Source organism: Pithys albifrons, chromosome 3 (assembly GCF_047495875.1).
Source record: "Pithys albifrons albifrons isolate INPA30051 chromosome 3, PitAlb_v1, whole genome shotgun sequence".
Lineage (NCBI taxonomy): Eukaryota > Metazoa > Chordata > Aves > Passeriformes > Thamnophilidae > Pithys > Pithys albifrons.
Window position 1 is genome coordinate 86,146,379 of NC_092460.1, and position 24,985 is coordinate 86,171,363.

The following is a 24,985-nucleotide window of genomic DNA, read 5'->3' on the forward strand; positions in this document are numbered from 1 at the left end:
GGTTCCTCTGAGGTTGCCATTAATATCTCATTAAGAGATTATGATAAGAGGTCTCCCTGAAGTCTGCCAGCAAAACAGCTGTTGGAGTAGATGTGTTGATACTGCTCAGTACTGTGATGGTTTTGTAATCTCATTCTTGAAGATCCAGTCAGGCATCATTTGCAGTGTCCAGATGTCAGTTAGCTGAAGACCGGAGTTCTGGCATCATATTTGAACCTGGCCTTTTTCGTGCCAGCATGACCACTGGGCTCTAATATGACTGCATTTTTGGAACCTACCTACTTTGATAGTAGTATTTCTGTATATACAAAAAAGAACTGTAGCCCATAAGTTGGCAGGGTTAGTTAGGAGGGCTTTAAACTAGGTTTGAAGGGGGAAGGGACGGCAACTGGGCTCTCCAGAGATAGGCCTAAGGGCATAGAGCCCGAGTTGAGAATGAAATCAATGGCCCAGCTGAAGTGCATGTACACCAATGCACGCAGTATGGGAAACAAACAGGAGGAGCTGGAAGCCATAGTGAAGCAGGAAAACTATGACATAGTTGCTGTCACAGAAACGTGGTGGGATGACTCACATGACTGGAGTGCTGCTATGGGGGGCTACAAGCTCTTCAGAAAGGACAGGCAGGGAAGGAGAGGTGGAGGGGTGGCTTTATATGTTAGAGAGTCTCTTGACTCTGTTGAAGTTGAGGTCAGCAGTGACAAGGTTGAGTGCCTGTGGGTCAGAATCAGGGGCAAGGCCAACAAGGCTGACACCCTTGTGGGAGTCTGTTACAGACCGCCCAACCAGGATGATGAAGGAGATGAATTGTTCTACAAGCAGCTGGCGGATGTCTCAAAATCTCCAGCCCTTGTTCTTGTGGGTGACTTTAACCTGCCAGATATCTGCTGGGAGCTTCATACTGCAGAGAAGAGGCAGTCAAGGAGGTTCCTGGAGTGTGTAGAGGACAATTTCCTTCATCAACTGGTAAATGAGCCTATCAGGGGTAAGGCCCCGCTAGACCTACTGTTTACAAACAGAGAGGGGCTGGTAGATGAGGTAGTGGTTGGAGGCCGCCTGGGGCATAGTGACTATGAAATAATAGAATTTTCAGTCCTCAGGGATGTAAGGAGAGTCACCATTAAAACCTCTACTCTGGACTTCCAGAGGGCAGATTTTGGCCTATTCAAAAAACTGATTCAGAGCATGCCCTGGGAAACAACCCTTAAAGGCAAGGCGGTCCAGGAGGATTGGACATGTATTAAGAAGGAAATTTTGAGTGCACAGTAACAGGCTATACCAGTGTGCTGAAAGGCCAGCCGGAGGGGTGGACGGCCAGCTTGGTTAAATAGGAAGATTCTGAAAGAAACCAGGGATAAAAAGAAAGTTTACAGACTATGGAAAAAAGGGCTGGCTACTTATGAAGAATTTACAGATAGAGCTAGGTCATGCAGCAAAAAATTAGGGAAAGAAAAGTGGAATTTGAAGTAAATTTGGGTATTTCAGTTAGGGATAACAAAAAGTCTTTCATAAATACATTAATAACAAAAGGAGGGCCAAGGAAACCCTCCATTCTCTGTTGGACTTTGAGGGAAATATAGTTAAGGAAGATGAGGAGAAGGCTGAGGTACTTAACACCTACTTTGCCTCAGTTTTCACCAGTAAGACAGGTGGCCCTCAAGACAACTGGCCTCTGGAGCTGGTAGACAGGGAGAGAGACCTGAATAGCCCTCCTGTATTCCAGGAGGATATAGTTACCGACTTACTGAGCCAGCTGGATCCTAACAAGTCTATGGGACCAGACGGGATCCATCCCAGGGTGATGAGGGAGCTGGCAGAAGAGCTTGCCAAACCGCTCTCCATCATCTTCCAACAGTCCTGGCTCTCTGGGGAGGTTCCAGATGATTGGAGGTTGGCCAATGTCACCCCAATCCACAAAAAGGGCTGCAAGCAGGACCCTGGCAACTACAGGCCTGTCAGCCTGACCTCCGTGCCTGGCAGTGTTATGGAGCAGTTCATCCTGAGTGCAATCACACAGCACCTTCAGGGTGGACAAGGGATTAGACCCAGCCAGCATGGGTTTAGGAGGGGCAGGTCCTGTCTGACCAACCTGATCTCTTTCTACAATCAGGTGACCCACCTGGTGGATGAGGGGAAGGCTGTGGATGTGGTCTATCTGGACTTCAGCAAGGCCTTTGACACTGTCTCCCATAATATACTGGAAAAGCTGGTAGCCCATGGCCTGGACTAGTGTACCCTCTCCTGGATTAAGAGCTGGCTGGAGGGTCGGGCCCAGAGAGTGCTGGTGAATGGAGCTGCATCCAGCTGGCGGTCAGTCACCAGTGGTGTTCCCCAGGGGTCTGTATTGGGTCCAGTCCTGTTTAACATCTTTATTGATGATTTAGATGAGGGGATTGAGACTATCGTCAGCAAATTTGCTGATGACACCAAGCTGGGAGGGAGTGTCGATCTTCTGGAAGGCAGGAGGGCTCTGCAGAGGGATCTGGATAGACTTGAGAGATGGGCTGATTCCAATGGGATGAAGTTCAATCAGGCCAAGTGCCGGGTCCTGCACTTTGGCCACAACAACCCCCTGCAGCGCTACAGGCTGGGCACAGAGTGGCTGGAGAGCAGCCAGGCAGAAAGGGACCTTGGAGTACTAATTGACAGGAAGCTCAACATGAGCCAACAGTGTGCCCAGATGGCCAAGAAGGCCAATGGGATCCTGGCCTGTATCAAAAATAGCGTGGCCAGCAGGACCAGGAAAGTGATCCTTCCCCTGTGGTCTGCATTGGTGAGGCCACACCTTGAGTACTGTGTTCAGTTCTGGGCCCCTCAGTTCAGAAAGGATATTGAGGTGCTGGAGTGGGTCCAGAGAAGAGCAATGAGGCTGGTGAAGGGACTGGAGCACAAGCCCTATGGGGAGAGGCTGAGGGAGCTGGGGTTGTTTAGCGTGGAGAAGAGGAGGCTCAGAGGTGACCTCATCACTGTCTATAACTACCTAAAGGGAAGTTATAGCCAGGTGGGGGCTGGTCTCTTCTCCCAGGCACTCAGCAATACGACAAGGGGGCACAGGCTTAAGCTCTGCCAGGGGAAATTTAAGTTGGATATCAGGAAAAATTCTTTCCAGAGAGAGTAATCAGGCATTGGAATGGGCTGCCCAGAGAGGTGGTGGATTCACCATCCCTGGAGATTTTTAAATGCAGATTGGACGTGGTGCTGAGTGCCATGATCTAGTAAATGGACTAGAGTTGGACCAAGGGTCGGACTCGATGATCTCGGAGGTCTTTTCCAACCCAATCGATTCTATGATTCTATGATTCTGTGAAGATGGGAGAAGGGAGGGAGATTTCTGCTTGAGACAAGTAAAAATTTCTGCATATGTATTTACCTATTTTTAAGGTGGGCTTTTTGTCAGTTCATACCTTTCCTATACACAATTTCCAAAGATTTAGTGAAAGAATATTGACTTAAAAAATTCCAGTGCTATGATAGTTGTGCCCATGCAAATCCACATGAAAGCTAGTAGAGCAGCCATAGTAAATACTGTGCCAATTATATTCAGCTGTTTACTTTCAAGCTAAGAAGTGCTGCAGGGACATTGGCATATGGCCCCCACTATTTGAAATCTGAGGAAATTCCCACTGGGCCTGAGACCAAACACTTTCTTGCAGCCATTTGGTGGGCTTTTACTTACTGTGGTGTTTTAAAAGGCTGGGATGGTTAGCAGCATCTCGCTGCTCAGGAATCCAGCTGAGCTGCCTTACACAGAGCTGTTCAGTCTGCTTTGGTTGCAAACACAGTTCAGCCACTCCCAGCTGTGTTCTGCCTACTTACAGCAATGATTAATTTCTTCCCAAGGCTTCTATGTAAAACTCATCTGCACTGAGTGATGTGCAACACTTCTGTCTTCTTTCTCATATTTTTTAGCATCAAAACTGTGAATGATTTTTTCATATTTTTATTTTCACAAAATACCCCATCCCTTACATTCCTGTTTTTATTCTAGTGGCTCTATAAAAGCAAGCTGAAAATGAACCTGTAACTGAGAATTATGGGTTTTTTTATATAAGAGGCAGTATTAGATTTCTTTAAAATGTACTTGCTGCTTTTTCATTAATATATAATTCATACATATGAATTAAAAATTGTTGATACTGCTTTTCTTCCTCATCATTAATTTTTCACCAGTTTGGTGGTTTTAATATGTGTTATTCTTAGCACTTCTCCGGGGACACCCCCTTGTCACGGGGGAGAAGCTTGCGTGCCCGCATGAAGTTGAGAGCTATGCTGGAGGTGGTTTGTGCCGCCGGTAGGGTCTCCCATGCCAGACAGGTCTCAGCTGAAGGGTCAGACAAAGTGTGTCCATGGGCAGGATGGGCTCACCAGCCGTCTGGCAACCATGCTAGGAGAAGGACAACTCCAACCCCAAACCCGGGCAGACGGAGCTCGTTTAGCCCTGTAAGGCCATCCATCTAAGAGAAGGATACTCCATCCAAACCTACATCCTGAGGTATTCGCTGTCACCGTCCAAGCTCGCTGGGCCGTGGCAGATGAACCTTAGGAGTAAAGGGTGGGGCCAGTTCTGCGCACGCTGTGCCTCACCTAAAAAATCCATTGTGCAGGCTCGAAGGGTTCACCCACATTGCAAAGCCCTGTAGCGACAGGCAAGGGTCGAAAACGGCAGGTGATAGGAAGCAGCTGGAAGCTGCAGACCCAACCCTGCATACAGGCGGTTCAGGATATGGGTCATTAGAGACTTGACCCCGGAGATGACAGTCTCTTGCAGCAGCATCCTGAATGACCAAGCAGCCTTTTCTAGGGACAGCACTGCTTGCTCCACACGGAGAGGGGCCTAGCAAAGGTGGCCTAAACAAAGCTCATCTCCACACCCGGTTGGATAACTGCGGCCAACCGGCATCTTCCATGCGGTCAAACAAAAACAAAGAGATTTCAAAGGCATACACCTGCCTGCAAAGGTGTGCTCAAACTAACACTCGCATGTTGGAACATCAGAACCATGCTTGATACTGGGGATAGTGGACGTCCTGAGCGTCATTCTGCTCTAATTGCCCACAAACTGTCACGGCTCAACATTGACATTGCTGCTCTCAGTGAAGTTCGTCTTCATGAGGAAGGCAGCCTTAAAGAACATGGTGCTGGCTACACACTCTACTGGTCAGGCACACCCAAAACCGAAAGACACCTTTCAGGAGTTGGCTTCATGATTAAAAACTCCATTGCCTCCAAACTTGAAAATCTGCCAACAGGTCATTCCGATCACATTATGTCCTTACGCCTCCCTCTACACAACAAGCAACATGTTGTTCTTTTTAGCATATATGCCCCAACTCTCCAAGCTGACCCAGCGGAAAAAGACAAATTCTACACAGACCTGCGCCGCCTCACCCAAAAGGTTCCTGCAGATGATAAGATCATAATCCTTGGTGACTTCAACGCCAGAGTAGGTAAGAATTCTGAAGCCTGGAAAGGAGTCCTGGGCAAGCATGGCGTTGGAAACTGCAATGACAACAGACGCCTCCTGCTAGAGTTTTGTGCAGAACGGCAGCTCACCATCACCAACACTATCATTCAACAGAAAGACAGCCTGAAGACAACCTGGATGCATCCTCGATCCAAGCACTGGCACCTCATTGACTATATCTTAGTAAAACAGAGAAATGTCAGCGATGTCCGTCATACTCGAGTGATGCCGAGTGCGGAATGTCAAACAGACCATCACCTTGTGCGTTGCAAACTTAACCTTCATTTCAAGCCCAAACCTAAGAGAGGCGGCATTCCGAGGAGGAGGTTCCAAGTCAGCAATCTTCAAACAGCCACAGTGAGAGACAGCTTCCAGGTAAACCTTCAAACTAGACTTAAAGATAATCCCATAGATCCCTCTCCTGAAGCGCTTTGGCAACATATTAAAAGTTGCATCCTGCAGTCCTCTGAAGAGTCCCTAGGGTTCTCCTCCAAGAAAAACAAAGACTGGTTTGATGAGAACAATCAAGAGATTCAGGAATTGTTGAAGAAGAAGAGAACTGCTCACCAAGCACACCTCGCTCAGCCGTCTTGCCATATAAAAAAAGCCGCCTTTCGTCTTGCATGCAGTAAGCTCCAACAGAAACTTCGAGACATCCAGAACAAATGGTGGCTCGACCTAGCAGAAAAGACACAACTATGCGCAGATTTGGGTGACCAAAGAGGATTCTATGAGGCCCTGAAAGCAGTGTATGGACCCACACACCAGGTTCAAAGCCCCCTACTCAGTGCAGATGGTCAAATACTTCTAACGGATAAAACCTCCATACTGAACCGATGGTCTGAGCACTTTCAGACTCTCTTTAGTGCCAACCGCGTAGTCCAAGGCTCAGCAATTCAGCACATTACACAACAACCGGTGAAACATGAATTGGATGCAGCCCCTACTATGGGAGAGATACTCAAGGCCATACAACAGGTGAAAACTGGCAAGGCAGCTGGGGCTGATGGAATTCCACCTGAAATCTGGAAGCATGGAGGTCAAGCACTCCATGCCAAATTCCACGAGCTTGTTGTGCATTGCTGGGAACAAGGGGAACTACCACCAGATCTCCGTGATGCAGTCATCATCACCCTGTACAAGAAGAAAGGAGAAAAATCAGACTGCTCAAATTACCGAGGTATTACTTTGCTCTCCGTTGCTGGTAAAATCCTTGCAAGAATACTTCTGAACAGATTAGTACCCCCTATTGCAGAAGATCTTCTACCTGAAAGTCAGTGTGGTTTCAGAGCCAATAGGAGCACCACAGACATGGTGTTTGTTCTCAGACAACTGCAAGAGAAGTGTAGGGAACAGAACAAAGGTCTCTATGTAACCTTCATTGACCTCACCAAAGCTTTTGACACTGTGAGCAGAAAAGGCCTGTGGCAGATCTTGGAACGTTTAGGATGTCCCCCCAAGTTCCTCAAAATGATCATCCTGCTACATGAGGATCAGCGTGGACAAGTCAGATATGGCGATGCACTCTCTGTGCCCTTTCCAATAACCAATGGTGTGAAACAAGGTTGCGCTCTTGCACCAACTCTATTCACAATCTTCTTCAGCATGATGCTCCAAAGAGCCACAGCAGACCTCGATGAAGAAAACGGCATTTACATCCGAGATCGTACCCATGGAAGCCTATTCAGCCTAAGGCGACTGAAGGCCCACACCAAGACCCTAAATCACCTTGTTCGCGAGCTGCTTTTTGCTGATGATGCCGCCTTTGTTGCTCACACAGAAGCAGCTCTGCAGCGCCTAACATCCTGCTTTGCAGAGGCTGCTGAGCATTTTGGGCTGGAAGTCAGCCTGAAGAAGACGGAAGTTCTCTACCAACCTGCACCTCAAGAAGTCTTCCATCATCCTCACATCACCATAGGCAATTCAGAGCTTAAGTCAGTCCAGCAGTTCACCTATCTGGGAAGTATCATTTCCTCAGACGGTAAGATTGACAAAGAGATAGACAACAGGCTAGCAAAGGCATACAAAGCCTTCGGAAAACTCCATAAAAGAGTCTGGTCCAATAAACGCCTGAAGAAAAGTACAAAGATTAGTGTCTACAGAGCCATTGTACTGTCTACTCTTTTATATGGATCTGAATCCTGGGTCATCTACCGCCACCACCTGCGGCTTCTCGAACGCTTCCATCAGCGCTGCCTCTGTTCAATCCTAAACATCCACTGGTCTGATTACGTGACCAGTGTGTCTGTTCTGGAACAGGCAGGGGTCAGCAGTATCGAGGCCATGCTGATGAGAACGCAGCTGCGCTGGGCAGGGCACGTCTCCAGGATGGAGGATCATCACCTTCCGAAGATTGTGCTCTATGTGAACTCGCCACCGGCTGCCGCAAGAGAGGAGCCCCGAAGAAGAGATGCAAGGACTCCCTGAAACAACACCTCAGCCTTGGCCATATTGACTGCCACCACTGGTCCACTCTGGCCTCCAATCGGGATTCATGGAGACACACCATTCACGACGCTGCTGCTTCCTTTGAGAATGCACGGAGAGTCAGTCTTGAGGAGAAAAGACAACGCAGAAAGAACCGTTCCTTGCCAATGTCACCTAGGGAGACGTTCTGCTGTGCCTTTTGTGACTGGACCTGCCTATCCCATATCGGCCTTTTCAGCCACCAGCACGCTTGCCGCAAGCGTGGGTAGTGCCCTTCTCAAATCTTCGTTCACAAAGCCTAGCCATGATGATGATTCTAAGCAGGAATCAGGGCGTTATCAGGGTTAACAGGTGATAATGCCACTAAAGGATAGAAAAATTGATTGTACGCTGCAAAGTTGGTAGGCCCAGCACTTTCTGCACTTGTTCAAAATAATTATGGATGCCAAAGCATTCCCATGGTTTCTCATTGTAACTGCTCTGCTGCAGTTTAGACTGATGTCCAGCTATGAGAGGTCAATTCCACTGTTGCCTGAGAAAAGAAGGGCAATGATTAAACCCATTAATGTGGAATGTCCTAGTATATTGTAATAAAGACAGTTTTTGTAATTGAAACATGTTCCAACAAGCCCTGAAACTATTCTTAAAGTTGCATCATTTTGCATCAAAGAGAAAAATCTTATAATCCATTAAAAACCCATTGACTTCATGAAAGCTTTTGGCCCCTCAGAAATGAGCAGGATTTTGAAGTACAATGAAGGACCTGGCTCTCTGAGAGAGCTTGGCATTGTAAAGGTCAACAAAATTCCAAGCCAACCATTCTCCCCACAACAAATAGTAGCAAATGAGATCACATCTTAGGGACTGATTGCATTGTTTGTATTATTTTGTGCATTTGTGCTATGAGCTGCCCTAAAACAGTCAACAGCATTTACTCCATGCTACAAAATCTCATGCAGGATTTGATCATTCAGTAGTAACCTGTTCTAAACAAGATGATTAGTTTACAGGCTAATTTTCTGCTTCCACTATCACTTTTCAAATATTAATGGCTCCAAGGAAAAAAAAGCTTACATACTAAAGAGGAAAATACATTTTGCCTTCTAAATTAATTGGTAGAAATAAACTTGAAACAGAAAACTTGAAACTTGATTGCAATAGCAGTTTAGCTATTGCATCAGCATGAAGTAGCTTCTTCATCAAATTAGAAAGACATAGCTCTACTCTGCTTACCATGCTCTTCTATGAGTCAGAGATTTTACACAGAAAATGCATCCACCCATGGATTTCTGGTCAATGGAGGATTCTGTTTACCTGCTTTTAATGAAATAATATGATACATTTTTTTGCTTTAGCAGTATTGATTGAATGTTTATTGAGTCATTAATAATGATGGCCCAGCAGCACTGGGTAGTAGGTTTGGTTTGGATAGACTACACAAAAGTGACCAAGTGATTCCCATACAATCAGCTGGAATATGTGAAAAGGAGGATGGATGGTCTGGTAGTACTTCAAAGATACCCTAGAAGCATGTTTGACTTAACATGCCCTGCCAGCTAGTGCTTCTGTATTCCTAAACAGGAGTCTTCTGCATGGGGTTAAAAGCAGTTACAGACATTAGCATGTTAACACATCTCCTTACAGCAACAGCATCTTTGAGACCAGGATAATGATGAACATGATTCTGATTTCACAGAACTGACATTTTAACTAGCTGTCCATTACATCTTTCAATTAAAAAATAGATACAAAAAGAATCAGAGATTTTATATTATTTATATAAGGTGTGATAGAAGATAATTTTTAGAAGTGGTGAAATAAGCAGCATGTGTTCTATTATTGGTAGATTAGGCAAGAACAAATAATGAGGTAAGTTACACAGCCAAACACTGATGCTTTAGAGGTTGTCTCTGTAGATAAAATTCCAGATGGGTGAATACAAGATTTACTTGGGCCTGGTAATAACTTCACTATTACAAAACTGTTTAAAACCAGGACATTTTAATTTGCTGGTTAACAAAAGATTTCTACAATAGATACTCTCTCTTCAAGTTACTGAGATAATCAGCTTAAGGTCCTTATAACTTAACCTTCACTTTGCTTGAAAACTGGCCTTTTGAATGCATGAACTGTAGCAGGAACTTGAAATGCATGAAAGTATAGAAGATGAGGAGGTGGCGATCAACTCTTGAGTTTGTCCTAACCCCTTTTTTTCCAGATGCTCATGAAGATTTGGAGCCTTGAGTGACGTACAAAGGCAAGTAAAGGCAGGAGGGATGCATTTTTTTTTTAAAGATAATGTTTTCTAAACTATGGGAACTATTGCACCAAGAAGTGAAGCTACATAAATGGTCTGGCGTAGTGGCCCTGGGTCAAATCTAACTTTTGAATGAGCAGTACAACCAGGTCTACATTAGCAATATGGTTCAGAACAGTATTGCTGTTTGGAAACAAATACTTTGATAATTTCCATTTACTGTCTGTTAGTTCAGTTCTGAGGACAGTTGTGGTATCCACAAAACAGATTCTGTTTGGAATAAAATGAAATCAGGTGCTGCTGTGCTTTCCAGGAGCATTTTTAATTTGATTGTGGACTGTACCACAGAAAGGTCTTCCATTTTGTGCCTATCACTTTTCCTTGAGCATTGACCCCCCTACAAAATGAAGTGAGAAACAAGCTGGCATTTAAATCATGGGGAGCCTCCTGAGCCTCATATAATAGATGAGTGAGGAGTCTTAGCACCACACACTTTGATCTGCTGATTGCACTTCTAGTAGAGGACAAAATGTGTATAAATAATTAGAAGTTCCCATGGCTGAAACATTAATACTGAGATTTTGGGTGACAAAACTCAAGGTCTCCCTGCTAGAGACTGTTATCAGACATGAGGCATGATACTCTGCTGCTCAAACCCAAGCATTTTGTGTTATTCTAGGGTACATACCCCAGCCAGCACCTGCTGCTGCAGAGCACATGGGTCTTTTCTGAGACCTGTGTCATATCTGCCTGTCCCAAATGGGCCTCTTGGCTACCCAGAGACCTCTCAGTTGGCATTAGGCCCTTTGCTTCAGGCCACTGGATCAGAGTTGAGTTCAGCACACATATATATGCTAAACAAAAACAAAAATGAAAAACCCTGTAGCTTTGAACAATGAACTCCACAAGTCAGGGGAGATTAGAAATCCAATGGCTTCCATGGCTTGGGTCCACACTCAGCATTCTGGCGTCTGTCCAGGAAGTGGGAGAGGGATAAGGAGTAATGGTGAGAACTCACATTTTAAGTCTGCTTTACCCACATGTATTTATGCCTTTCCATAATTCATACATTCGAAAGTAATTTTGGAAGCAATACTCTAACACCCTCAGTAGGCTGTATCTCACTTTCTGTGAAGAAACCATGATTTATTCTCATATATAACACTCTCTGTACAGCTAAATAGATTCCTAGAGAGCTGAACACAGAAAGGAGAAACTTTAAAGATTTTTAGGATTAGAAAATTAACTTTCAAAGATAGAGAAGTGTAAAGCAGTGGGTAAGGTGTTGACATCATTATCACCCCGAGAATCTGGAGGTTCAGGTAAATGTTTTTTGACCTTGCTGTACATGCACACCATGCACCCATATCAGCACGCTTTGTAGTGTCTTCAAAGAGGGAAAGGAATTAATGTCTTTCTTCAGTTTTGTTTTGCCATTACTCATGCTTTTTATCTGATAGTTTTCAGAGAGCCATGTTGCCGTTGGTTCAGTTAGGTAGGAACAGTCTATCTGTTTTAACCCACCTTCATGATGTGTTGCTGTTGATGTTGCTACGCATGTTTCTCTAATCAACCGCATGCAACATCACTTGTCTTCTGAACAGTGCGTTGTGAGTACAGGGGTTCGTGCTGGTAAAAACAGGGAAAATGTGAGGTTTTATTGCCTCCTCTTCTTGTCCTCTTTGTAGCTGGGTACTGCCAGCCTCTGCCAGGTCTATAGTTGCATTTCTGTTTTTTACTGAGACAGTCTGTATCACACTTCTCCATTTCTCTCTCCCCACTTCCTGTTCTATCCCACAGTGTTTCATAATGCTTCCTTCCAAGACCAGATCAATTTGTGATATTGAGATTATTAACCATATGTTATAATGAGTAAGTCACACATGCTTTTTCAGTAGCCAGTGATTGCTGGTTGTGAAATACACACATAGCATTACATTAGCTTCTGTCCTAAGAATTCTAGTCACAGCCTCACAATTGTCTTAAAAAAAAAAAAAGCAGCAAGAGGAATGAAATGTTGCACAAGTCTAATTAGACTGAATATTTATTTCAACTCAATACTACTTCTCTGGTTTCTAGTATAGTTGCTCTTCTGGCCATTTATGGGTTTATTGTATTTTCATTCTACTGTGATAGAGGTTGAAGTTTCTCATAGCTAAATCTAATATGAATGTTTTATTAGTTCAAGACTCATCATTGCATTTCCTTTTCTAATCAAGACAAAGAATCTGCTGTTAAGAATATAATCTCTTTTCTCTTTTATAGATACAGCCATAAAAGAATCAGTTTGAATGGTTCCTTTGCACTCAGGTTCTTTTTGAAACATTGATTACTCCTAATTGTCATTTCTCATCCACAGTGGTTTAGAATTATGTCTTTCAGAGTCCTGATTTTCACAAAACTGTTCACGTTAAACTGTCTGGAGACAGTTTTGAGGTGATTGATTTTTCAAAGCATTGCACAGAAGTCTGATTCATAGTTCTGAGTAAATGAGCTGATTGACTAAAAGCCTGTGCAATCTTTTGAAAATGTATCCCTTTCATCAAAATCTGCCATTTCTATAAATTGTATTTAGAATGACATGTAGACTAGTCAGCTGTAAATATGTTTCCAATAAAATAGTGTGCTCCGAATTAGTCAGCCATTGCCACCTGGTAAGACAAGAAGATTATAAATGTTTATTAGGTTACTCTTCAGTGTTTGAATTTCCTTTTCAGTGTAGTCATAACTATCCCCAAGATGACTGTCATCCCCTTAAACAGCTATGAAGTCAGGTACAGCAAAGTTCCATAAATATATTTGTTTTCTAGAGTTAAATATTTAGCTTCAGCTGAACCACTTTGTTCACCATAGCTCTCTTTTTCCTATGTCTGATTTTATATTCTGTTCTTAGCTTTCCATTTAAGTTTAATACCAGAAAATCAAAAAGAGAGGATGGCAATTCAAGTCAACATGCATGCTGAGGTGTCAAAAGGCATATGCATAAATAACTCTGCTTTTTGGATATTATGCAAAGTATTGGCATGTATTTGCATTCTAGTGCCACAGATTCAGACAACTTCATACCAGCTGTCATCATCTCTACTGCAGCAGTGAGCTGAAAAACAATCAAAGTGAAAATTACTCTATTCAGACAAACTGCTTCAATCCATCTTTGATCTGATCATTCAGAACTTTGGTCTTAAAAAGAGAATTTCTTCTGCATTTCTAAGCATTTAACTTATGTTTATATTGTATTTTTAAAATATTGTACTAATCACAGAAAGCAACATTGTTAATTAAATCACAAGAATTAACTAAACCAGTTTCAAGGAGAAAATTCACTGTTATTTAAAGACAGAGAGCCCTTTCTTCTTTTACCTGAAATCCACAAATGTAACTCTGAAAGAATCTACAGCCAGAGTCTTTATTTTTACAAACATAGTAGTTATTAAAATATAAACTTGTGCTCCTATGAACTTTCTAATTATATAATGAATCAATAACAGGACTGATGAAACTGTGTCCAAAGACTGATAAGAATGAGAAAACCCGTATTATTTTTTTATTTCATTTACTCCTGTATTTTCTGAATAACTGTGTTCTAATAAAGGTATTGTAGGTTTGCTTTTTTTTCTGCTGAAACTGAAATACTGGACTAGTTTAAATGAAAATACAAGACTATAAATCTTGAGTATAAATCACAAATTTTTCAAAATGGACTTTCATAAAAATTAACGCTGTGATATAATGCTATTCAATTTCAAAATGACAGTATTCACAAGAAAGAAAAATATGTGTCAAATATTTTTAGTTTAGGCAAATGTCTTTGCCCTTCTGAGCATCCTTCTTCCTCATATAGTAACTCTGCTGCCTTGTAAACAGTGGCTCTGTCTTAGAACCTGTCTTGCTCCTTTAAAAAGACAGACCTCCAGATCCATCTCTAACAAATTATTTGTAATTTTGTAGAAAAAATGCATTAGCCTGTGAATACCAGCCAAAAGTAGATGCCTTCCAAGAAATCTAGTGTGAATGTTTCTGCTTCATAGTATATTTGATAGGGTATAAATTCAAAGAGAAAAATTGATGATGCTGTTGAAGAACCTTCCAAATTTCAAATAGGAAGTGGGAGGATTTCTTGATAAGTGGTGAGCAGGCATTTCACTACCTTCCAAGTGAGCTCAATCTACCTGTGATCACAGGAACGATTATGTTTTTAGTCAGAAATGATACATCAGTATCATTTCCTGAGTGACAAGGAAAGAAAAGAAAATTATTTAAAATAATAATGTGAATTAAGTTTATGTTTCACCTGATTCAGTCTGTATCAACTAGAGTTTTAATCCTGGCAGCTATATGGAGTCAAGAACTTTTTTTAGGAATGTATGTTTTTCACAGATACATTCCAATGTCTGTGTTGTTTGTAGTTTTTCAAGTTATTAACATTGGGAAGACACAGATATTTCCATTGATACTTGGAAATGAAGAACTGGCTTGATTGTTGTGGATGATGTTGTTCATATAAATTTTTAAATTTTATTTTATTTTAATATATTAAGATGATAAAGACCATAGGTGGTGCTTACAGAGACATTTCCATGGTTGTCTAAGTACTAGGTACTGTTTTAATCTGCTAGAATAATTAGTCCAGCTAAGCATATCTTAGGTAACAGTTGGTCTGGAGTGTCATGATAAATAATGGGTATGTGCTTATTTGCTCATGTTGATAATCTGATTATCTTTATTTCTATTTACTTCCTGTGTTGTAAATAAGGGTATCCAAGAGTGAAGGAATTAAATCATATTTTAAAGTGTGAGATTGTTTTATCTTCAAAATATTTCATTAGTTGATTACTTTAAGTATTATATATATACTCTCCAGATTTTCCTTTTCTGTTTCAGAGAAACATGCTACTGGTTTGGTTTATATTCTCTTCTGAAAGGGGCTGTTTCCACAGCCTCCATAGTGTGTGATTTTTTTTCTCCCCTATGCTTTCTCATTATTTCACTTGCAGTGTTGATGAGTAGCTTTACAGTGTGTTCTTCTAAAAGTAGCACAAAAATATGTCTCTCCATCTTAAATAGAAGAATAATCTTCCTTTATTTTTCAGTTTATGAAGGCCACACTCTCTAACAGAAGTGAGACGAACTCTGATGCAGATTATAGCCCTGACTGCTGAAGCAAAACATTTAGAGAAGCACCCTGGGAATTAAAGATCCAGTTAAAATGGCTCAACTTAGAGGCTGAAGAATGAGTTAGGAGAAAAATTGTTTCTTTGGTGGTGGTAGGAATTTTTATGTTAACAATACTTTCGTCCTGAAGGTCTTTTATTGCATGGATTGGAGAGCACACTTGAAATTTGTCAATAGTGTTGTGCTGGTGACATGCACTTGTCCTGTAATAGTGTAAAAAAACCCCCAGGCAGAGTTATAAACCATCCCAAAATCTTACTGCTCTTACACAGAGAAAATATAAAAGTACATATTATGGAAGTGGCTGTTGAACATCATACATAGTTTGATAATACTTTCATACCTGAACTATAAAAAATTGTCTGCCTGCTCAGAATTACAACCTCTTAGAGCTCTTCTTGAGAACTGGTCCATACACATGCTTTTGCAAAAAAGCACCTGGGCACGCTCCAGGCTAGGTCTGTGTGGGCCTAGGAAAGAGCAATTTTTCTGCAGCTCTGAGTGACTGGAAATATCAGCAAAGTGCAACTTGCAGAGAAAAATAAACTGTTGTATTATACAGTTGAGGGGTAGAGAGAAGAGAGAACTTTCAGATGTCACCAGAAACTTTTTCACAGACTGATAGAATCATAGAGTGATTTGGGTTTGAAGGGACCTTAAAGATCATCTAGTCCCTCCACCTGCCTGCCATGGACAGGGACATCTTCCACAAGACTGGGTTGCTCAGGGTCACATCAAACCTGGCCTTGAACACTCTCAAGCGGAGGGCATCCACAACTTCTCTGGGCAACTCATGCCAATGCCTCACTACCCTCACAGTAGAGCATTTCTTCTTAATATGCAATCTAAAAATACCATTTTTTCAGATGAAAACCATTCCCACTTGCCCTATCACTCCACGCCCTTGTAAAAAGTCTCTCTTCACCTCTCTCTACCCCTTCAGGTACTGGAAGGCTGCTGTAAGTTCTCTGTTTGTTCTCCAGCCTGAACAATCCCAATGAAGTCTGTTTTAATAGGAGAGATGCTCCATTTCTTTGATCATCTTTATGGCCTTCCTCTGGGCCCATTTCTGCAGGTCCACATCCTTCCTGTGCTGAGGGCCCCAGATCTGGATGCAGTACTCCAGGTGAGGTCTCATTAGAGCAGAGCAGAGGGAAAGAATCACCTTCCTTGATCTGCTGGCCATGCTTCTTTTGATGCAGACCAGAATACAGTTGGCTTTCTGGGCTGCAAGTACATGTTGCCAAGTCATGTCCAGCCTCTCATCCACCAGAACCTCCAAGTCCTTCTCAGGGCTGCTTGTAATCCATTCTTTTTTCAGCCTATATATGTGCTTGGGATTGTCCCAACCCACAATGCAGGGCCTTGCATTTGGCCTTATTCAACACCATGAAGTCTATAAAGGTCCAACTGGATGGCATCCCTTCTCTCCAGTGTGTGTCATTGGGAAACTTGCTGAGAGTGCACTGAATCCCACCGTCAATGTTGCCAACAAAGGTGTTAAATAGTGCCGGTCCTCATACCAACCCCTGAGAATTGTCACTTGTCAGTTCTAAAGAACAGGACATCAAGCTGTTGACCACAAATCTTTGAATGAGATCATCCAATTAGTTCCTTATCTACCAAGTGGTCCATCCATGAAATTCACGTCTCTCCCGTTTAGAGTCAAGGATGACATGCAGGGCAGTGTCAAATGCTTTGCACAAGTCTAGGGAAATGACACCAGTTGCTCTTCCCTTACCTACCAACAGCTGCCCCACCAGAGAAGGCCATTAAATTTGTCAAGAACAATTTGCACTTAGTGAATCCATTCTGGCTGCCCCCAGTCACCTCCTTATTTTCTACTTGCCTTAGCACAGTTTCCAGAGTAGAATCCACTTCATGATCTTGCACAGCTTCTCAAACATGAGGGATAGTGGTTGAGACACTTCCTCTGCTAATTCCCTCAGGACCCATGGATGCATGTCATGATGTCCCATGGGCTTAAGCACCTTGACAGTGTTGAGCCTGAGCTCTGCTTCTCCAGTTGTCCTTGCCTACAAACACTCCAGGGAAAAACCACCTTTACCTAATAAAGCACTTTTTTCAGAGCAGAGCAAAGATGTCTTCTATACCCCTTTCCACATCCTGTACTGTACAAGGCCATGAAGAAGCTAACAAATCTCAGGTTCCTGTATTTGCCTCTTAAAATAAGATGGAACTGCAGTGCTTCTTGGCCTTTACAACTAATTAAAATAATTTCTCAACTCAAGACCAAAGTTGCACACTACTAGAGAGCATCATCCTTCTGTCAGACAGGGACTTTTTAATTTCATTGGTTTTTAAAAGGATGCAGTTTTTTAAGAGGGGCATCTCAGAGCTCCTCTTGGACTCCAGTTGAGACTAATAATTAAAATAGGAATAAGGACTTAAGAAAGAAATATAAATCAATAGTTCTGTTTATATCTGTAGGTGGGAGCCACAGCTTGAAACAAATAACACTCATTATTTTTCACAGTAATAGGCAGTTTATGCAGAGAATATACAGGTAGGTAGGAGCTTTGGAAGAAAGAAAGCATTCTGTAAATTTCAATGGTTCAGGAACAGCATGTAAGATTTTCTTTTGCAAGAAAACAAAGTATCTCTGGACCCATTCCCACACCCTGCAGTATATCAACAACTTTCTCTCAAATACCTTTTGGCTCAAGTGAATAAAGGGCTGCAATCATCCTTTTCAACAAGCCTTTAAAACTGCTCTTTTTTTTTCCCAGATCATTTCCAACAATAAATGCAATTTAAACTTTTATGACAAAAGTATGTAAGAGCTTTAGAATAGCTCAGGTATTTTTCTAGAAAAGGTGATGTCATTCTTTCCATCAGCAGAGAATATTTTATTCATGCTTTAGTCTTTGCTGATAAATAGAAAATGAATTACAACATTAGCAGTATTTTGATATTTAAAATGAATTATTTTCCTCTGTTCTATTACCTTTGTTAGCTAGTTTTCATTTTCTAAAAGTATTTCAATTGCCAAACTTGGCCTTTGGGTGTGTTTACACTGTTCTAATGGAACTTGTGTGTGTGTACTTGAGAACAGAATTTGATTCATATGTAAGTACTTCAATTTGCCTGACATGAACAGAGATAAAGATTTTTTATAATTCCCAAGCAGTTGTCTAAAAGCTTTCTTAGGGCATTTTTCTGTGGAAGAAAACATATACTTCATAGTTATCTATGGACAGCTAAAAAAAAAAGTGATAATTAATATAAATATAAATTAAAAACCCTTTCTTTAGTTTGGTTCCAGTTTTAAATTCCTGAGCAATGAGATTAAAGTTTCACTTCTGCACTAGTTGTCATTTGGATGAGACCACAATTGGCTCTCTCATAAATATTCAAGGGGCAATATCAGGAATACCTTCACTGATCTTGGACTTCCTTCTCTTCCCTCAGTGGGACTGAGCATGATTGCAGATGTTCTTTGGGATATGAAGAAATCCTTGAGCTTGGAGACATTTCATTGGAAGCACAGGGCATTACAGCTGAAAGGCTCCATCACATGGTTGTGACCAGCTGTGTTTTCCAGAGTTCCTGGTACGAATCTGTGATTCGCTCTAAATGTCCAATACAGAACTGAGTAGCAGCAAAAGTATGGTAGAATATGACTGTTCTTTGGTCTCCAGAACATTTTTATGAGTATTATCCATCTTTCACTTTGGTTAAGATATTTTACGTTTTTTCGCCTTAGACTCACTCTCTTGGATAAGGATGGATACACAGGACTTTCTGCTTCTGCCCAAATACTACAAGGGCATGCTTGATTTTCACTTGATTTGGAAAATAAATCAGTTGCGGGATCCTAGTGAAGTACACCTTCAAGGGATTTGGAAGAGTGATAGCTGAAGTTTATAATGATTTAAATCAATGTTTTGGTAATGTAGGTCGTGTTGAAGAATACCTCTCTGATCCTGTTGGTTAAATATATGTACCTACTTAGAAATGTTCCTTAACTGACTGACTGCAGTATCATGTAATGATCCTGTTCATTGTAACATGATGTTGCTAGAGGTAAGTACTTTCTCATAATCCTAGAAAGGTTTCCTGCCATAGGCAGGGACACCTGCCTCTACACCAGATTGCTCAAAGCCCCATTCAACCTGGCCTTGAACACTTTAAGGGATGGGGCATCCACAGCTTCTCTGAGCAACCTGTTCCTGTGTCTCCCCACTCCAGGTGAGGTCTCACAACAGCAGAGTAAAGGTGCAGAAATGCCTCCTGGAGTGAAGCTTGTTGAGCACACTTCTTTTGATCCATCCCAGGATATAGTTGGCTTTCTGGGCTGTGAGAATTCATTGCTGGGTCATGCCTAATTTTTTGTCCACCAGTACCCCCAAGCCCTTCTTCCCAAAGCTGTTCCCAATCCCTTCATCCCCCATCCTGTATTGATACTAGTGATTGCCTTGACCCAAGTGGGGGACTTTGCACTTAGCCTTGTTGAACTTCATGAGGTGTCCATGGGCCCACTCCTCAAGGCTGTCAAGGTCCCTCTGGATGGCATCCCTTCCCTCAAGAGTAACAACTGCATCACTCTCATTTGAGTTGACTGACCCACTCTAAAATCAGACACTGAGGAGAGAAATTTGGCTTTGAACATTGTGTTGTTTGCTAGATGGGTAGTAAATGGATCTAAGCAATAACCCTTGTAAGTTGTGTTACCTTTCTTCATTCTTCCCATTTGACATTGTGAATCACACTTGCTACACAACATATTATTGTTCCCAAGTTAACTACAACTGCAAATTTCCTGTGGCCTCTCTGGAACCTGTGGATAAAGTGAGATGCTTTTACAACCATGCCATTTCTCAGGGTGGAGCCCTGTGAGGGGACATCTTTAGCACCAAGATTTTAGGCTACAAATCCTGCAGTTTACTGGCATCATTACATCTGCAGTTATGTCCCCTCAGTGGTAATTAAAGGCTTAAGTAGTAAGCAGTAAAACAACAATTGACATGTGTGTGCTTTAGTCTACCAAATGAGCTATCCTTTAGAAATTGCTTTGACTCATATTTGACCTTTACTTTCTAGGGACAGATGCACGTGTTGATATTCAGGGAACTAACAGAGAATAACAGAGCAGACCCAACACAGCACTGCTAAGAATTCCTGTAAGACATTGCTGTAGTAGCATGGAGGATCCAAAATCATGGGCTGCTCTCTATAAGAGAGATGTGGAGATCCTGGAGCAGGTCCAGGAGAAGGCAACAAAGTTAGTTAAGGGACTGGAGCATATGTCTTATGAGGAAAAGGTGAGTGAGATGGGCCTATTCTGTCTTGAGAAGAGACAAATGAGTGGCGACCTCATCAATGTCTATAAGTATCTAAAGGGCAGGTGTCAAGAGGATGGAGTCAGGCTCTTTGGTGGTGCCAAACAATAGGACAAGAGGTAACGGGCAGAAACCGATGCACAGGAAGTTCCACCTGACTATGAGGAAGAACTTTACTGTCAAGTTGAGCACGCACTGGAACAGATTGCCTGGAGAGGTTGTGGAGTTTCCCTCACTGGAGATGTTCAAGAACTTTCTGGATGCAATCATGTGCAATGTGCTCTAGGATGACCCTATTTGAGCAGGGAAGGTAGACCAGATGCCTCACTGTGGTCCCATCCAACCTTATCCATTCTGTGATTCTGTAACCAAAATACTGTTACACTAAATGTTGTGCAAGGAAGAAATAAGTGGTTTCCTCTTATCTAAACAAATAAGAAATGTGGATGGGGAATGCTACTCCTGCTAGTGGTGCTACTACATCTTTATAAGACTTCTGACAGACCAGAGGATATTTTATTAATTCTGTGTTTTACAGTTGAAGACTTTAGCCTTAATTAAGCCATAACAAATTGTCAAATTAATAAGAGTAAAAGGAAACTATCATAGGAAAGAGCAGCAAAAAGAATGAACTTTTTACTTCTTCAGCTAACGTGGATCACAGTGTAAGATTATTGACTCTGGTGACTGTAGGCTATAAATGACTAAATCTACTTTGCCCAGTAGATAAATGATAAATAACAAGGAGAGTGTAATATTTTTAAGACTACAGCTTTGTATTAGTGATCCATTAGATCCTGGAGGATGTCTGAGGGAGTTAGCAGTGGAAGTTTCTATTGCATTCTGAGTACCACGCAGCTGTCCTGGTTTGCAGAAGTAGGTATGCTATGACATGAAAAAAAAGGATGTTTCTGGCCCACGGGTCTGACCATTCAAGTGTAAGAGGGACAATAAGAGATGATGCAAGTGGCTAAATGCAAAGAGCTGGTGAGACATTATGGACTTTAAGCCTCAGCATAAAGAGCTCTACAGGTGTTTGTGGAAGGGTGGATTAAAAAACATAAAGAACAAAACAACTGACAGAAATAAAGTATTACTTGAAATTGTGGAAGTGTGGCATATCTGTGTTCAACAAGACAGTAGCCACATCATGTCTTTCAAGGTCATAGGAAACCATGTTGGAATGACTGAGATAGATGGTAACAAGTATTTGTTGCACAGGAAGACTATCCTGGACACATAACTCAGATGACAGTGCCTAGCTCATGTGTTTTCAGAAAATGAAATCATATAATTAAACAATGGGTTAGGTTGAAAAGGACCTTAAAGATCATCTAATTCCAACCTCCCTGCCATGGGCAGGGCCACCTTCTACTAGACCTCCCTAGGTAACCTGTTGCAGTGTCTCACCTGCCTCAGAGTAAAGAATTTCTACCTAGTATCTAATATAAACATATCCGCTTTCAACTGAAAGCCATTCCCCCTTGATCTATTGCTACATGCCCTTGTAAACTGAGTGACATGTAAGTGCATTACAAGGTTCAGTGCAGAGCTGAAGTGCAGAAGCTTTTTCAGCATGCACTGGCTGAGCAAGGCCAGCTGGGTTGTCTCTGTATCATTCTCATGCAGCAGAGAGCTGGCTCTAGGCTGGACCCATGTAAGAACAGATCAGAGATGATTTCCACTAACATCCATAGGAAATATTCAGATTTGGAGTAAGGCTGGAGGTGGAGTGACTGCTGTTCTCTCTGCCCTGTATTTTGATATGATGCTGATGGGTTATAGTGTAAAGGTTAAGGAAAGGCAGCAAAGAATTAAGAGCTTAATTATAGTGAATTACTGTTGCTATCTTCAAGGCAAACCCAAAACGTTTTTATGTAAAGAAAGGTGAGGTTACAGAGTCATGGAATATACTAAGTTGGAAGGGACCCACAAGGATCATCGAGTACAAGAGGACCATCCCCAGGAGTCACACCATGTGCCTGACAGTGTTATCCAAATGTTTCTTGAACTCTGTCGAGTTGATGCTGTGACCACTTCCACGGGGAGCCTGTTCCAGTGCCTGACCACTCTCTGGGTGAAGAACCTTTTTCTAATATCCAGTTTAAACCTCCCCTGACACAACTTCAGGCTGTTCCCTTGGGTACCGACACTGCTCACCACAGAGAAGAGATCAGTGTCTACTTGTCCTGTATCCCTGACTTTCCTGGGGAAGTTGTAGACTGTGATGAGGTCTCCCCAGTCTCCTCTGCTCCAGGCTGAACAGACCAAGTGCCCCCAGGACAGTTGTAGTAGATGTACTCAATGCATTTCCACTGCCTAAAGGGAAAGAGGGATGAGTCCATCGACACCGGGATGGGTCCTTGATCGACCCGCAAAAACGCCCACGAAAGCAATTCAGCGTTGTTGTGGTGTCAGCCCCGGTGTCCCTACACTGAGCCGTGCCCATGCCCGGCCCGGGGGCTCGGGCCGGGCGAGCCTCCGCCGAGGGTGGCAGAGCACGTCTGACCAGCAGGGCGAGGAGACAGAGCGGGGCAGGCCCTCCGCCTGCGCTGCGCCCGCAACCCCGGGTGACCTGCCCGCAGCCCCGAGCCCGCCCGCCCTCGGGTGACCTGCCGGTGGCCCCGACCCGGCGCCGTGCCGGGAGCCGCGGCCCCGCCCCGCAGCGCTGGCGTAGCGCTGACGCCGCGCCCGCCCCGCCCGGGCCGGCCGGGTAGCGGGGCCGGGGCTGCCGCTGGTGCTGGGCTCGCCGCGCCGCGCCCGCTCCGCCGGGCCATGCGGTAGCGGCTGCGGCGGGCCGCGCTCTCGGCGGCCATGGAGCGGCTCCCCGGCGGCCGCCGGCCCCGGCTGGTGTCCTCGCTGGGGCTGGGGCGGCGCTCCTGGGAGGTCACCTTAGACGAGGAGCGGGGACGGCTGGGCTGGTGCGACCCCCGCCCGCCGCGCCGCGCCGGCGGTGAGTGGGGCGGGCTGGGGCGGGCGGGGGCCGGAAGCGCACCTGCCGCGGCCTGGGGCACGCCGGGGCCGCCCGAGGGGCCGCCTGCCCCCGGCGAAGGACGAAGGGCGCCCGCAGCGTCCCCGGCGGCTGCGAGCGCGGGGGCGGCCTGCGGCCGGCGCTGCCCCGGTCCCGCAGCGCGCTCAGCATCCGGAGCGCTGCGGGCGTGAGCCCTTCCTGTACTCGGGCGCCTTTGCGTCGTCTCCGGGGTGCAGAGTCCGTCGCTGACAGCCGGAGGGTGGCCCGATCCCGCGGGGAGACGGAGCCGGGACTGTCCCGGGCGGCAGCCGCCTGTGCTGAGCGTATCGGCCGCTGAATCGAGCTGTGCCTTCCAAACCAAACCCGAAGGCTGCTCACGCTGAGCCGCGGCCCCTGCGAGCATGTCCCGACCAGCCTGTCTGAGCGTCTGTTCCGAGCGCGCCTCGGAGGGCACAGGGGACACCTGTCCCTGCAGCGGGCTGAGCACCGCACAGATTTGTTCGGCTGAACCGCATTGTTTCTTGGCACCGCGAGTAGGTAGAAGCGTGTAGTTAGTAATGTATTTAAATTATTCGTAGCAAGACATAATAGGCTTACAGAACCTTAAAAGCAGTTTTGGGTTTTTTTAGTTATGTGACTTGTGGTTAAACACTTTTGTGCAGTGTTTCAGGCGATTACTTTTTTTTTAATGAAAATTTTTTTCCAAGGTTTGCTTTGTAAAGGGCTTAATGGAAAATTTCTGAAGAAAGTTTAACTTTTGTGATTTACTGGTTTGGAAATATTTAATATAGGTTAATAGTTTGTAACGTGGTAACAAAGCTGTTTGTACTACCCCTTGTGTGCAATAAGAATAGTTCCGATGTACAAAACTCCCACTGTAAGAAGTTACTACTGAAAATACCTGGAAAAAATTCAGATTAAGTTCTGAAAATATCTGCATATCAAACTTTCTACTGTACTTTAAGTGGTATATTTTCACATATGAAAATGTGTAATGCCCTTTTATTTCACAGCAGCTGCTGTAGAATTGAAAACTGCTGTCATCCTTACTTTGGAGGTTGGAGGAATTGAGACAGAGAGAAACTAATAATAGAAAGGCTGACTAGAAGTTTTATCTGAGAAACATTTGAATATAGGTGTTTCCAGTCCCAGGCAAGTCTCCAAACTTAAATAGTTCTTCCCTTCTTACCATGTACCTTTGTTAAATAATTTTCTGATTTTATCATATCTTTTTTGCCTGAGGCTTTTCTGAAGAAGGTGAGGGGAAAAGAAAAAGGAGGACTCAAGAAGAATTCGAAGAATTTGGTGTTACAGTTTACATAACTGAGACTTGGTCATGTTTTAAGTACAACCCTTCTTATAATATAAACCCAAAGTTTGTTACCCTTCCC

General features: G+C 43.5%; 1 protein-coding gene across 1 annotated transcript in view; it reads left to right on the forward strand.

The window, feature by feature from the left end:
* The first annotated feature begins 23,320 nt into the window (after positions 1–23,320).
* CERK (ceramide kinase) overlaps positions 23,321–24,985 on the forward strand; it is a 43,464-nt gene continuing 41,799 nt past the window's right edge. The window contains exon 1 of the mRNA XM_071552575.1: positions 23,321–23,576. Within this exon, the coding sequence (XP_071408676.1) occupies positions 23,438–23,576 (139 nt within the window). The 5' untranslated portion in view covers positions 23,321–23,437. The remainder of the gene's footprint in view (positions 23,577–24,985) is intronic.